Below are 16422 nucleotides of genomic sequence, written 5' to 3'. Positions count from 1 at the left end.
CACTTTACAAGTCAAAAAAAAAAAAAATCTTGCTAAGATGGTGAGAGAAATCTTCTATCTCGGCCACAGAACCTTCCATCCTCTCACTGGTGAGCTTCAGGGAGGAAGTCTCTTTGCTGGAAATCAATTGCAACTGTGTTATCTGGTCATTTGTTAATTATATGACTTCTCCTATAAGCCTATGAGCTTTTGTAGGACTGGGACCTCATCTTGTTTATGCTTGGAACACACAGACAACCTGAGTAACTACCTAGTGAGGGGAAGAACGTGGGTGAGACCCCCACAGGAAGACACGGGGTCCAACATTACTGGCAAGAACATAATCTTGAAAAGCTCCTCTGTTGTGTAACGGTGAGAGCAGTTTTGCTAATTTTGTCCTGTCTCAACTTCTTACTTCCCACCTTAATCTGAACCAGGAAGTGTGTGCTTTCTCCAGGTCTTCAAATACTTAACCCCTTAAGGGCATCTTAAGAATAAGCCGCACAGCCAATGCACATACAGGCACACCCCTCCCTCCTTAGGAACACCGAAGGGAAGAGACAGCAATAAGGAAAACAACTGGCTCCTGACGATGAAGAGTTTATTGGAGACACAAACCTGTGAAAGCTGCAATTTGCTCTGAACAACTTGAACAGCCCCTTCACTCTCAGAATGTACACAGTGTTACTCAGCTATGGGACAGTATTGCGTAATTATGTTCCCTTTTTAAATGCCCTTCTCTGATAAATGATACACCAGGTAATATATTTCAACATCCTCATGTCAGATTTGGCCACGAGTGACTGCAAATCATGACCAAAGCATGACAGCCTTTCTAGCAACATCATAGGGCCTGACCTTTGCATCAGCCATACTATCTGAATCAGACACCTTCCTGTTCTGGGTGACCTGGAGAGACCACCCGGGGACTGTCATTCTATAAGAGGTTTCAGAGCCCTCCGCCCTTGCCACCTTGTACCCCTGTGCTCCAACACCGTGGGAACAAACTATAAAGAGCCACTGGGGCACCAGGAGGAGGCCTGAGATTGCCAAGTGAAGCACCACAAAACACATGCCTTGGCTGTGGTCAGCCTTAGAATTGAGCTTCTGAAATTACAAAAGTTAGATCCAAATAAAACAAGTTTTCTCAAAAGAAACCTCCACTCTCAGACAGAACAAAATGAGGAGTCCTAGGACAGAAAACATCTTCCTGGTTTATTAATTCAAGGATCTCCTTCAAAGTAAACCCATTGCCTTTTCTTTAAGAATTTTAACAGTGGGCTGGAGAGATGGCTCAGTGGTTAAGAGCACTGACTGCTCTTCCAGAGGTCCTGAGTTCAATTCCCAGCAACCACATGGTGGCTCACAACCACCTGTAATGGGAACCAATGCCCTCTTCTAGTGTGTCTGATAACAGCTACAGTGGACTCATATAAAATAAATAAATAATTAAAAATGTTTAAACAAAACAAAACAAAAGAATTATAACAGTGTAATATTTAACTCCAGAAATGGGTCTTTTGCTTTAAAATATTTTCTATGTATATAAGATATATGTATGTATGTATATTTATTTATTTATTCATTTATGTATTTAGAGGCAGGATCTCCCTATATGGCCCTGACAGTCCTAGATCAGGCTGGCCTCCAACTCAGAGTCCCACTTCCCCTCTCTCCAAAGACTTGTGCCACCATGCCCAAATTTAAAAAAAACATTCAAATATTTAAGGTTCCTGTTTTCTGATTATGTATAGGCAGGTAACAGAGGGTTAAATCGAAATGGATTATTAGTGAAGGCAAGGAATAGTTAGTTCTGTTTGGGCAACCTCAGTTTCTTATTATATGATAATTTCAATTCCCTGTGAAAATGGTGACCAGCAAAGCAGCCTAAAGAGGCATTTTCTCATGTATACCACGCTAACATCCACTGAAAGTGTATCTAACCACTCTAAACAAGCTGAGAGTTTAATGACTCAAACTAAGCAGTCACCGGACAACCTCCAGAAGAGGGTAAAAAAAAACCTTTTTCACTTGGCTTCTCCACACTGCAGTAACCTGGACCTGGCTGGGATTTAGGATCACTGGGGTAACTTAGGTTTGGAACTTTGTAGATGCTAGCTGGAGGCCTGGTGGTACACTAACACTGGCCAAGTGTTCACTCCAGCAGGAAAATGGGGTGCACAGGGCTAAGACAACTCTCTCCCTTTAGTACAGACTCTACACTGTCCGGGAAACTGCAAACAGGAATCAGCACACCTCTAAACTGGGTAAGGTTATCCAGTTCCAACCTAAGCTTGAAGGTGAGCTTTGTTAAGAAACCACTAAGATCTAGAGTCTGAAAGCCAGGCATAATGATGGAGGCCCTTAACCCCCAGCACTCAAGGAGGCTTAGGCAAGACAACAGAGTGGGAGCCAGCCTAGACTGCACACAGAGTCTAAAACGAGCCAGTCAAAAATCCAATGCCAACTTCTGGCTTATAGTAGTTTGTGCTTTGTTTTCAAAATAACTGTTAGAAACTTGTCTTGAAATTGAAGGGCAAGATTCCTGAGCATTCACGATGTGCTGACATTTTGCCATGTGCTGCCTGAGTGAGTATGCAGACCCCTTCATTCATGCCCGAATGGAAAACTAAAGAGTTTGCAAGGTCCAGTTCCACATTAGGCCAGAATGACATCCACCCATTGGGTGACTAGAAAAAAACTGACCTCGGGAGCTCCCCGGTTAGTCAGCCCAGCACGGGGTAACCCATCCATGCAAACAAAATCAGAAACCCGAGATCTTTTCTCTTTGCTTTCAGGACAGAAATGTAGCAATACTTATCTCCTCGAGACTTTTCTCTCTTAACTCAAAAAAACACAACTAAGAAGTTAGGAACCTGAGTGGGACAAGAGGCACAGAAGTCGCAGGGCATATTCAGGGGAAGAGACCCAGGAGATTAGATTGAGAAAGGTAATTCTAAAAGATCTGCATGGGCTTCTTAATGGAAAGCTAGTTAGTGGAAAGGGCCCTAGGCAGACAGAGTCTGGCAAAAGCTGAGAGCCTTACCTAGTGCTGTCTGGACCTGCCCTACCCAGACCTTGGCAGATGGAGGTGGGGTGAGACCGAATCCCAAACCCCCATCTTCCACGACCTCTCTTTACTTCTTTGTTAGGGGAATTTGAACGAAAGTTAAGGGTTCTTCACCGAGGCTCCTCACAAGGTGTACCTCGTTTTAAGCCAGTAGCTAAAAAGCCCTCCTATCCCCCCAAAGCTTGAGGGTCAGTGGTCCACTGAACTTTTCCTCTCTGCGATGCTGAGATTCTGTGACAAACACTTTCAGAACTCGAGTCTTTCCAACTTGGTTCAGGAAGATCGGTTTACACCCGCGATGTGGGTTCCAAGTCGGCTTCCTGCCACCCGCTGCCTGGCCCCTCTCGGTGACCTTTCACCTCTGATTGGCATTGGACTGCGAGGTCCTGTCCCACCCACCCCCAGCCCCCGTCACCAATTTGGGGTTACTAACACTTGGAAACTTTCTGGGTCTCGGCTCAGGCCGGTGCGCAGAGGACCGGACCGACCCCGCCCCGCCCGCCCGCACTCACCGGGCTCCCCACGCGAGCCGCACGCCCAGGCTCCACACGGCCAGCACCTGCCGCGGCCGGGGGCGCCCTCCGCCTCGACGTCCACGTGCTCCTCGCCGGGGGACGCCGGGTCCGCGAGCTGCAGCTCGGGCTCGCGCAGCTCCACCGCCTCGGCTGCAAGCTCCGTCGCGCTCTCCGGGGGCCCCATCCCGCAGCCCGCGCTCTCCCCGCAGCCGCGCGCCTTCTGGCGCCCGCAGCTGCAACCCGGCCGCTCGGCTCTTCCGGCCCCCGGCGAGCCGGTGCGTGTGCGCGTGCGCGTGCGCCCGCTCGGGGCTCCGCGCGCTTGTCCTCCTCTGCCCTCCCGCCCCGGGGAGCCCGCCGCCTGCGCTCGCTCGTGCTCTCGGGCTGCGGTGGCTACAGCTGGCGCGGTGACGGTCCCCCCCACACCGCTGGGCAGTCGGGCTAGACAGCACACTGGTCCTCCTCTGTCTTTGCACAGACAGGGAGGGACGCTTGGTTCTCAGCCCTGGCGCCTCGGGTCTTGGGGCCTTCTGCTGCTTTAGAAAGACTGTACCTCTGAGCTGGGCGTGGTGGCCCACGCCCTTACTCCCAGCAGTTAGGAACAGAGGCATGTGGATTTGTGAGTTCAAAGCCAGCTAAGGCTGCATAGTGAGACGCCCTCTCTAAATAAATACATGAATTAAATTAAATTAAAAGGTTTATTGATGTGGATCACCTCTGTGATGCCCCAAGGACTTCTAAACATTATGTTAGTTTTTAAACACACTACGGCCTGTCCAAGAATTTAAGGTGTAAACATAAAGATTGAAACATAAAATTGAAAAGGAGGGCTCTTTAAAAATGCAAGGCACCTGGGTGTGGTGGCAAATTGAGTCAGGAGGATCTTTGTGACTTCAAGGCCAGCCTGGTCTACAGAGCGAGTTCCAGGAAAGCCAGGGCAGCACAGAGAAACCCTGTCTCCACAAAACCAAAACCAACCATCCAAACAAACAAAAATTGCAAGGCAAAGGGGGCTGTCTCAGCAAACTGAGACAAGTAGCTACCTCAGTTCTGTTAGCTCCAGATTTCAAAGAAAGAGACCTGTGATACTCCAAGTGAAGGGCCTAGGCGGGGTAAATTTTACTCTTGATTAAGAGGGTGTACTCTGAAAATGGAACAGGAAATGCATTTATTTTTCATTCCACCTTAGATGGGACTTCGTCTTTTCCCCCATTGGCTGGGGTTAGACCTCACAGTCTTATTCCATAGCCAGTCTTTTAAGAACTGGCCCTCTGGAAATGAAGGAAGAAGGGGAAAGGGGAAGCTGATCTTTGGTTCTGCAATTTCTGGCATATAGCACTGGGCTTTGTGTAAACAGACATTTTAATGGGTGGTGGGAAAGATGGAAATATTTGCATATGGGTGAGATAAAAGGACGTTGATTCCTTCTCCTAAACTTGTTTTATAAGTATTTGATAGAAAAGACGCATATTTAATATTTCTTAGAAATTCCTCCTCTTTAAAAAAAAATACTTTTTCCAAACTCACTGAAGTGTTAGCTCTTGCAGAGCAGTGGTGGTAAAGGCCTTTAATCCCAGCACTTGGGAGGCAGAGGCAGGCAGATTTCTGAGTTTGAGGCCACCCTGGTCTACAGAGTTCCAGGACTGCCAGGGCTACACAGAGAAACCCTGTCTTCAAACAAACAAACAAACAAACAATGCCTGCTGTTTTTCTGTCCTATCTTGGAATAAGAAATTGCAATAGTAAAACTAGTCCTCTGGAACAAAAATTAATGATTCCATATATTTCATTAGCATGTTTAAGATGAGCCTGATTGCAAGGGCTGGCTCCTTGGCCAAGAGATTGGCAGAGCCCCATTGAAATGTTAGGTCTGTGCCCAGGCCCGAGATTCTGTTCTCTTGACCAGGGATTTCCCCTTAGAGGCCTTCATTGCTCCTTTCGCATCCCTAAAGAGGTAACCCTAGATCACCTAGGACCCAGATCAAAGATCACATTAGAATAGCCTCCAACTATGGTTATTGAACACTGTACTGGCTAGTTTTGTGTCAACTTGACACAGGCTGGAGTTATCACAGAGAAAGGAGCTTCAGTTGGGGAAATGCCTTCATGAGATCCAGCTGTAAGGCATTTTCTCAATTAGTGATCAAGGGGGGAGGTCCCCGTGTGGGTGGTGCCATCTCTGGGCTGGTAGTCCTGGTTCTATAAGAGAGCAGGCTGAGCAAGCCAGGGGAAGCAAGCCAGTAAAGAACATCCCTCCATGGCCTCTGCATCAGCTCCTGCTTCCTGACCTGCTTGAGTTCCAGTCCTGACTTCCCTGGTGATGAACAGCAGTATGGAAGTGTAAGCTGAATAAACCCTTTCCTCCCCAACTCGCTTCTTGGTCATGATGTTTATGCAGGAATAAAAACCCTGACTAAGACAAACACCCAGCAGTTCAGTTACAACTGTTTGGTACTTTATACTACTGTATAATATTTTAATGCCTTGATACCAAAGCAATAATAAAAACAATAAACTTTGATTAGACATACATTTTAGCTGGTCTCATCTTTCATGTACCTTAAGTGACTTAAGTACCTTAAGTGACTTATTCAAGTCTCCATAACTGGCAAATGAATTCCAGTCTTCTTTCCCATTATGGAAACACCCAACCACCCTAATCATCATATGCAATAAATCCCTCTTTAATAAAACAATTTCCATGTATACGTGCTTCTAACATGTTGTTTTATTTACTGCTTTACATTCTTAATACCTCGAGACATAATGATACCAGCAAATGAATTTACTATCTAATGGGAGAATTTTCTTCCTGAAAGGGGAGGGGTAATGTCTCTCTTTCCATCACAAGTTTCCAATGACAAACCAAAGTTCAATTTCATCAAAATTCACCCTGGAGAATCAATGAGTTTATTGGGCTTATTCTACGTGAGTGGTCGTTACTGACAGGGGTGTGGGCACCCAAAAGCAACCATATTGGAATACCTTTACCCGGTATGTTTTAATAGTTTTCCCATAGCTGCAAAAGAGCCCTGCTCCCAGTCTTCCCCAGCCTGTATACTCTAGCTCCTTCCCAATACCATGAGGCCACAAGTAATCAGGGTAGAACTGCATAGAACTGGTCAGGAGGGAGTCTGGGTACTCAGGTGAGGATCCATTCACTTTCCTGACTCATCCATCCCTTCTCTGAAGGAACATCAATCGTCAGCAAGCCCAGATGTGCTCATCGTTTGTAAGCAGACACAGCTGATCTTATGAAGCAGATGGCAGTTGTCTGTCTTAGGATGAGGTCGTGCAACACCACCTCTATGAAAGAAAGCTGTGTACATAGGATAATGTAACAAATTAATATGATATTGCCTGGGTGCATACAGTTACACCATGAGGCGAGGCTTTGGATGATCCCAGGTAAGCTTTCTAGAAAACACAAGACAGTCTTCATAGAGCACCTGGAGCTTTTTGAATAATTTTGTGTCTCAGACACAAAGAAGCAGTAAATAAATACATAGTAAAACATTATCTATCTAACTGATGTTTACAACATCCAGTAAAAGCTCACCAATGAATCCCTGTTAAAACTACATTGTTAGAGTTACTGTTGAGAGATCTTTAGACAGAGGGTCCTCTCTATCCTGTCCCTGAATGAGCATCCAAGTTGTTGTTTTTACTGCAGATATCTTTATATCATGAGATAATAATAGTGCATACAAAAACATTGGGTTTTGGGGGTTTTGTTTTGTTTTGTTTTTCGAGACAGGGTTTCTCTGTATAGCCCTGGCTGTCCTGGAACTCACTTTGTAGACCACGCTGGCCTCAAACTCAGAAATCCGCCTGCTGGGATTAAAGGTGTGTGCCACCACCGCCTGGCTAAAAACATTGTTTCTTTATGAAACTGAACCCATTGGTTTACTTCAGACAAGAGACTTGCTGTTGAGTTCAGTGGCAACTGGCGGAAAACATCTGTTTTCCTTATGATCTAAATAAATTTGTCCAGATGAGTCGTATCATCTGCTGGGTCATGCATTTGGAATAGGAATTAACAAGGGACAGAAAAAGAAATATATAGTTAGATATAGATAATATAGGTAAAGATATAGATATTGGATCCTATACCAACCAAGCACTTGACTGAAGGGTCACCCTCTGTCTTAGGGTTTGTATTCCTGCACAAAACATCATGACCAAAAAGCAAGTTGGGGAGGAAAAAGTTTATTCCGCTTATACTTTTACACTGCTGTTCATCCTCAAAGGAAGTCAGGACAGGAACTCACACAGGGCAGGAACTTGGAGGCAGGAGCTGAGACAGAGGCCATGGAGGGATGCTGCTTACTGGATTGCTTCCCCTGGTTTGCGCAGCTTGCTTTCATTTAGCACCCAGGACCACCAGTCCAGGGATGGCACCACCCACAATGGGCTGCCCCTCACCCCCTTGATCATTAATTGAGAAAATGCCTTACAGCTGGATCTCATGGAGGCATTTCCTTAAGGAAGGCTCCTTCTCTATGATAACTCCAGCTTGTGTCAAGTTGACACACAAAAGCAGCCAGTACACCCTGTGATATCTTTAGTATGGGTGAGTGCAGTGACAATCCATGACCAAGAAGGATCAAGGCAAGAGAGTATCTACCTCTACAAATGACCAAACTAGGACACTACACACCCTGCCTACACTTGGCGTGAGACCAATACTCACAATCAGTATAGGCGCATCTGCAAATGAAGGCAGAGAACCTAACAAATCATGGTAAGTGCCCTCCTTCCTACACAGAAACCAAATTTTAGGGAAATAGAATGTTCTGTTATTTGACTACAGAAGACACATTTTATCCTCTAGTTTATAGTCAGGCCTGATCTGTGTATAGGAATATATCAAACATTTCTTTCTTTCTTTTTTTAAATTTTTAATATTTTTATTCAAACATTTCTTTCTTAAGGCCAATGGATGAAGATCCCATCCTCATCTCCTGGGTAAGGATGCAAGGAGAGGAGTCTTCACTGACAGGTACCCATCTTTGCGGCAAAAGATTTTTGGAATGAATGTGTTCCAGATCTTCTTTGTCTCCCTCTCCAGAGCATCCTCTGGTGTGTTCCTAACTTTATTGTATTTTTGATTTTGGGACAGTGTGTGTGTGTGTGTGTGTGTGTGTGTGTGTGTGTGTGTTTATGGACCTGGCTGTCCTGGAACTAGCTCTGTAGACCAGGCTGACACCCCTGCTTCCCAAGTGCTGGGATTAAAGGTATGTGCCACACCCTTCAGTTTCCCATCCCCCCCCCCCACCCCTGTGATGGTTTGTATATCCTTGGACCAGGGAGTGGCACCATCTAAAGGTGTGGCCTTGTTGGAATAGGTGTGACCTGGTTGGAATGGGTGTGTCACTGTGGGTGTGGGTATAAGATCCTCACCGTAGTTGCCTGGAAGTGAGTCTTCCACTAGCAGCCTTTGGATGAAGACATTGAACTCTCAGCTCTGCCTGCGCCATGCCTGCCTGGATACTGCCATGCTCCCACCTTGATGATAATGGACTGAACCTCTGAACCTGTAAGCCAGCCCCAATTAAATGTTGTTTTTTATAAGACTTGCCTTGGTCATGGTGTCTGTTCACAGCAGTAAAACCCTAACTAAGACACCCCCCAACCCCTACTCCCCATCTTTCACCCTCATCACCCACACCCACCCCCCTGCTAGATTTTTAAGAATTATTTATTTATTTATTTATGTATATAAGTACACTGTAGCTGTCTTCAGACACACCAGAAGAGGCCATCTGATCATTTCACAGATGGTTGTGAGCCACCATGTGGTTGCTGGGAAATGAACTCAAGACCTCTGGAAGAACAGTCAGTGTTCTTAACCAAAGAGCCATCTCTCCCTCCTCCCCTGTCCTGCCCGCCCTCCCCCCCCAGTCCCCTCTCCCTCCGCTAGAGTTCTTAACTTTATTCCTTTTCTCTTGGAGTGTGTGTACTTTCACATGTCAAAGAAATCAGTCAACTTTTTTGTTTGTTTCTTCTTGGTTTTTGTTTTAAATATATATATTTTTTAATCAATATCTCTCTGTGTAGCCCAGGCTGTCCTGGAACTCATTGTGGACTAGGCTGGCCTTGAAGTCAGAGTTAACACCTGCCTCTGCCTTGCAAATGCTAGGATTAAAAGCATGACCCACAATGCCCAGCAACATCAGTCAGCATTTAATGACTGTATTAAGTCAGGGATGGATTTAGCTCTTTTGTGGGTTAAACTTCTAATATTTCCTTTTAACTTCTAATATTCCCTTTCTTCCCACCTATAACCTGTCACCACTATTACATATCTCCACTTGCTGGAATATAGCAACGGGCCTTTGTATAAACAAAGATTTTACTGGATTAGGAGATTAAAACATTTGCATAGAGACCTTACAAGGTGGGGTGATGAAAAGATTTTAATTTTTTATCCTAAATATAAGTTTTACAGTATTTGATATTTCCTATAATTCTAACTTGACGAATACATACCTTTGACCCATATGACAAAGGGAGAAAAACATTTATAAGAGAGTAGAACTTAGTTATATTTTCTCCAAAATTCAATATCTTCCCCCACCCCCTCTCTTCTCTCCCTGCCTCCTGTAATTCCATTCTTTTTTTTTTTAAGATTTATTTATTTATTATTATATGTAAGTACACTGTAGCTGTCTTCAGACAGACCAGAAGAGGGCGTCAGGTCTCATTACGGATGGTTGTGAGCCACCATGTGTTTGCTGGGATTTGAACTCTGGACCTTCGGAAGAGCAGTAGGGTGCTCTTACCCACTGAGCCATCTCACCAGCCCCTGTAATTCCATTCTTAATTTGGCCAGATAGAAGATTCAAATAACCTGACACCGCCCAGTAAAGCTAAAGGGTTATATCATTTGCTTTCTGGATTTGCTAAAGCACTCTTTATGTTTATCTTCTTTTCCCCATCTCTTTGCTTGCTTTAAATGCTTGCCTAGATTCTGGGCAAGGATGAACATGCCTAAATTGTTCTAGGTCTGGGAGGCAACTCAGTTACCAAACGAGAGAGTGAAGTTAGACTTTATACATGTGGGCACTTAGCAGTTACAGCAGAAATAATACTGGACTTGGGGTTCAGTATTGAGAGAATCCTAGTTCTGGCCTGAAGGCATGGCCTCGCCTGTCTAAGCACCCTTGAAGACTCAGGTACCTCCTTCACTTAATGGAGATGGTATTATCCACCTCTGACTACTCTGCGGAGTTGTTAGTAAATCAGATGCAATAACCGGCTCTTAGCAGAACATGGAAACTTCTCTGGAATATCAAGATGCATTTTACCTGAACTGAACAGAGAATTCACCCTCCAAACTGGAATTGTCTTTATATTTTGAGTTTAGATTAGAATGAGAAACTCAGCCGGGCGTGGTGGCGCACNCCTTTAATCCCAGCACTCGGGAGGCAGAGGCAGGCGGATTTCTGAGTTCGAGGCCAGCCTGGTCTACAAAGTGAGTTCCAGGACAGCCAGAGCTACACAGAGAAACCCTGTCTCGAAAAACCAAAAAAAAAAAAAAAAAGAATGAGAAACTCTTTTAAAAATTGCAGGGCAAGAGGGGTGAACTGGGACTGTCTTAAGCACACTAAAGCACGTGGCTGCCTCAATTCTCACCTGATTAATGTATAGCTTTGCCTTGTCTGAAAAATAACTCAAGACTGCTTTTAAGAATACACACAGCTAAGATGGTGGCTATGGAAGTGGGAACCAACCCTCTCCCACCCCACCCCCCACACTGCCTCCCAACCACCACCTATGAAAGAAGAAGAAACAGAATCTAATCAGGAGGTTGCTAACCCAGAGCACTATATTACCCATCCTCTGTAGCACAGGTGGGCACTCTGTTCTTTTTCTAAATGATAAAAGTAAAACTTAGCCAACCTTTGACTGACCTGTAATTTTGATACAGTGGAAGACTTTGGGGCTCGATACAACCACATCTAGTTGCCTGGTCATTTAATGCCAGGCGGTGACTACTACTCAACTTATTTTAAGGATGCTAATCGAGTTATGTGAGAAGATGAGAAAAACAAACGGAGAAGGCAATGGCTAATGACATTTAACAGCAGAGGTGTCGTGACCTTAATCACTTCTGGCTAGGGACATTTGTGTGCCTTATTGGGTAATCTTTTGATGGCAACAGTGATGATGTATGTGGTGCTGTGGTCAATACTAGAGCTAAGATGGTAAGATAGCAATGTGGACTCTTGAGCATTAACACAGAGAAAGCAGTCATGCACACAGGAAGGGGGTACAGGAAAGGCTAGGACTTTCTCCAAAGAGATTGATGATCGGCTATCAGTCCACTGCAGAACCACCTCTAAAAATAGGTTTGTTGTGTAAGAAGCCATTTTCTTTCTGAGTATTCCTGCAGGAGATTTGTCAAGCTCTAGAGATTGGGATCTAAACCAAAGCCTCATCAAAGCAGAATGGACTGCACTGAAGTTCATTCCATCTAAATGTTGCTAGGACATAAGAGAAGTCTCATGCGCCTTTGCCTTGTACTTCTGTGATCATTCCTTTTTTTTTTTATATTTTAATTTGTTTTGCCAGAGTCCACTATTTCAATCAATGCATTCCAATACACTTCATCCTCTGAACCTGTAGCTGTGTTCCTGGCCTGCTCTGTCGCAGCTAGTTAGAATCACCGTGACACACACATTTGTCTTTCCACGGTATCCAAAACCAACTTGTATTTCTATTACGTTAGCAGGAAAAGATCAGTTTATGCTCTAGTCCATGCCAGAGTGAATTTTGCAGGCAGGAGAGTAGGGTGAGTTCAGTTTGCTAGCACTCTTCAATTCCTTTCACAACATCCCCTTGCTGGCCTCATGTTGATGCTAGATTTGTGGTTTTGTCCTGTCTTGATGGGATTCTGACTTCAGTTTCTTGTTTGTTTTGCTTTTGTTTTTTCCTCGGGGAACACTGGTGAAGGACCCAGGAGAATGACAGAAAGGGGCATAAACATTAAACTTGTGCATTCCCGGGTAATTTTTTTAAAGGACATAGGTAATGTATCCATCTCACTGAAGTCAATGATCTGTCTGTCTGTGTGACTCCCTAGACATGTCTGTGAGCCATAAAATGGAACACTGTCCTTACACCCCTGTCTTGCTTTTGTATCTTTGTGCTGGACTTTTAACACTTGGTAACGGTAAGGTTGTTTGGCTTTAGCTACAAATGGCTCAAGTAGGAAATGGGTCCCACTCATACTAAAGAAGTGTACAAAACTGTAAATAAAACAGGTACAGTAAGCTGTCTTTTATTTCTCCACCTCTGGAGAAGGTTTCTTATTGCAAGGTAACCTCTTGTGTCTTGTAGTTTCTTCCCCATGCACAGCCCAAGTTTGGAGCACTCATTTATTGTTATATTTATTATAACTTTTAATAAATTGCATAGATAATGTCATATATAATTAAATAGATGTCGCTTATCCTCTTAAATGAACTACTGTTTCTCAGTCTTAGATTAAACAATGAATGTTGAATATGTTAAAAATTCATGAGAATTAGGATTTGGCAGGATCATAATTTAATAGGAATAGGAAGTATAAATTGTTGAGTTTGAGATGTTTTTACTTAAGGATCAGAATAACACGAGAAAAGTATGGGTAATAAGGGAGCAAATGTGTTAGGAATCTTAATATCATTATCTGAATAAAACAGAATAAACAGGTATTAAGAGCTACTTAGCCTTTCTTACTCCCTTTGTATCTTGGTGGCTGCTCTTGGGTGGGGGCAGGAGTGAGGGGCGGTCATCCTACACTTAAGCCAGGAAGATGGTGGCCACAATGAAGATGGAGAAAGTCTCTGGAGTCAATCAACCCTAGGCTCCATCTTGGTATAAAAAGAGGAAAGTATGTACTGGGATACAAACAGATACTGAAGGTGACCACACAAGACAGAGTAAAATCGGTTATCCTTGCCGACAGCTGCCTGCTTTGAGGAAATCTGAAGTAAAATACTATGCCATGTTGGTTAAAACTGGTGTCCAGGAGAGAGATGGCTCAGTGGTTAAGAGCACTGACTGCCCTTCCAGAGGTCCTGAGTTCAAATCCCAGCATCCACATGGTGGCTCACAACCATCTGTAATGAGATCTGATGCCCTCCTCTGGTGTGTCTGAAGACAACTACAGTGTACTTACATATAATAAATAAATAAATTAAAAAAAAAAAAACTGGTGTCCATTATTGGAGGTAATAATATTGAGTTGGCATCCATTGGACAGAGCATAGGGCCCCCAATGAAGGAGATAGAGAAAGGACCCAAGGAGCTGAAAGGGGTTTGCATGCAACCCCATAGGAGGAACAACAATATGAACTAACCAGTACCACGGAGCTCCCTGGAACTAAACCACCAACCAAAGAAAACACATGGTGGGACACATGGCTTTACCTGCATATGTAGCAGAGGATGGCCTAATCAAACATCAATGGAAAGAGAGGCTCTTGGTCCTGTGAAGGTTCTATGCCCCAGTATAGGGGAATGCCAGGGCCAGGAAGCAGGAGTGCGTAGGTTGGGGAGGAGGGGGAGGGGATGGGGTTTTTCGGAAGGGAAACCAGAAAAGGGGATAACATTTGAAATGTAAATAAAGAAAATATCTAATAATAATAATAATAAATGGTTAAAAATATTATTGAGTTGGTCACAGCATGAGGAAAATACTACAGAGTATGCGCACTGGCTCTCACTGACCCGGTTGATTCTGATATTAGAAACATGCCGGAACACAGACTTGGGGGAAAAAGAAAGTTTTCCTTTAAAAGTAAACCTCTGCCAGCGCTCATTAAGGGGGAAAAAAAAAAAGCTACTTGTTACTGTTTGGTTGTCTAGCCACACACAATTGTTTATTCAAATCCCCTGAAATGTTTATTCAATTCCCCTGGTGTGCCTACCAGAAAACAAAAGGTAGGCTGGATCATGGGTAGCAGAAACGGAAATCAATAGTTGAGAGGAAAAATACTGTCTTCAAGGGACTACTACGAATTCATCCTTTTCACAATCATAAGCTTGATAAAAATCTTTATACAATAATCATGGAGTTAACATGTTTGCGTTTGCTGCCACGGAAAGCTGCAGGAAGGGATGTTGAGGGCGACTGATCAAAGCGAGGCCTCCTGTTCTTCCAGGAAGAAGATGGAAACCCTGCACTCCGGAGGGGTTCTGCTTGGACCTGTGCAGGATTTAGCACAGAGAAGCAAGGCTTTTCACACCTGATCTACAGTTACCATATGATCCAGCCATTCCACTCAGCAGGAACTTTAACAGGTGTTCGTATTCATGGAGGCGCACTGCAGAGCTAAAAGGTGGACGCAACCTAAAAGTCCGAATCAACGGTTATGAAGTCAGAATGAAGACGCTTTCTCCCGGCATCCGGCAAGGCAAGTGCAGTTTCCTGTTGCATTCCGGGATTGTGATGTAGCAAGGCTAAAAGGAATCTTCCAGGGCAGAGGTGGAGAGATGGTGACTGGGGAAGTGAAAAGTGGAAGGAAAAAAAATGCGTGGTGCTTTGGGAAAGGACTCTGCTTAACATACTTACAATACCATCCTTGAAAAGAGACAATTGTAAGAGAGGAAAACCGGTGCCACACTGGTACTGGAGTAGAGTGACTAAGGGGTGCTGAGATGATCTCAGACTTCCAGTTTATTCTTTGTAACTGTCTTCCTCTCCACTGTTGACCTTGCTACATGAATAGTATCAATCTTATTCATTCCCCTGTGTTAGCTCAACAAACAAGAGCCATATAGATAAAAGGCAACCAACTCACGTGAGCCTGTCTCTCTGCCTATCCACCCAGGGGAGGTATGACTGGTTAAAATTCTCCATTGAGCTTTGTTATTCCAGGACTTGGGGGTGGGGGTGGGGGTGGGCAAAGCCACTGAGCTGGTGAGATGTGAATCCCCATTCCCTATAGTCTGAAGGGTGGGTGGCGACCAGCTCAGATCCACTGCAATAGTTCAGGTTGCTGTTCTGATCCCAGGTAGGAGACATATCGAGGAAGGGTAGACTTGGATGTGAACAGGGTCCATTAACTACTTGGGAAACTGCTGTGCCTGAGAGGATTTCATCTTCCAGGGCAAACAGGAGCTCTCCCTTTGATGCCAGAAAGCAAAGAGGGTGAGATCCAGAGCCTTAGTGAGAGGGAGGAGGAGAGTGGAGGCACAGTAGATCTGGCCTCTACCCATCAACAACCCAAAATCCAAGCCCTTCACAGTCCAGTTGCAGCAGGTGGAGACTCAGGGCTGCAAGAGTTAGACTCCTAGTTTCCCATTGCTGTTGGCACTCCCAGCTGGGATGGGTGTTCATTAACAGCCTATTCCCAGCTGGGATGGGTGTACATTAAGAACCTTGTGTTTCTTAATGTGTCACCCACCGCACACCAGACTGAGAGCTTCATTTGCTTCTTGTTTGTAGGGGAACAAGGTCTCACTCTGTCACCCAGGCTGATATTAAACACATTTATTCAAGTGAGCCTTGCAACCAGCCTGCCTTGCAAGCATGAATACAATCTAAGGAAATATTTGTGCCCCTCCCTTTGGCTACCACATTATTCAAACAATGAACCCCCCAAGAAATTAGGATTTGCAGGGAGAAAAGGTTGATGCCCTGGGGGGAGGGGAGGAGAACTTTTCTCTTGGAAAAACTTTTAGAAATTGTCAGCCTTGAAAGAGAGATTTGCAAAACAACCCTGAGATTCCACCTCACACCAGTCAGAATGGCTAAGATNAAAAATTCAGGTGACAGCAGATGCTGGCGGGGATGTGGAGAAAGAGGAACACTCCTCCATTGTTGGTGGGATTGCAAGCTTGTACAACCACTCTGGAAATCAGTCTGGC

General features: G+C 44.6%; 1 protein-coding gene and 2 pseudogenes across 1 annotated transcript in view; 2 read left to right on the top strand and 1 right to left on the bottom strand.

The window, feature by feature from the left end:
• The window catches only part of Slc35g1 (solute carrier family 35 member G1), a 10343-nt gene extending 6286 nt beyond the window's left edge, over positions 1 to 4057 (bottom strand). Inside the window, exon 1 of the mRNA XM_021151807.2 lies at positions 3562 to 4057. Within this exon, the coding sequence (XP_021007466.1) occupies positions 3562 to 3748 (187 nt within the window). The 5' untranslated portion in view covers positions 3749 to 4057. The remainder of the gene's footprint in view (positions 1 to 3561) is intronic.
• A 4442-nt stretch (positions 4058 to 8499) lies between these two features.
• LOC110286037 lies at positions 8500 to 11947 on the top strand (annotated as a pseudogene).
• Positions 11948 to 12781: 834 nt separating this feature from the next.
• LOC110286036 lies at positions 12782 to 15007 on the top strand (annotated as a pseudogene).
• Positions 15008 to 16422: the final 1415 nt, after the last annotated feature.

Source organism: Mus caroli, chromosome 19 (genome assembly GCF_900094665.2).
Source record: "Mus caroli chromosome 19, CAROLI_EIJ_v1.1, whole genome shotgun sequence".
Classification (NCBI taxonomy): Eukaryota; Metazoa; Chordata; class Mammalia; order Rodentia; family Muridae; genus Mus; species Mus caroli.
This window is presented reverse-complemented; position numbering and strand designations above follow the sequence as displayed.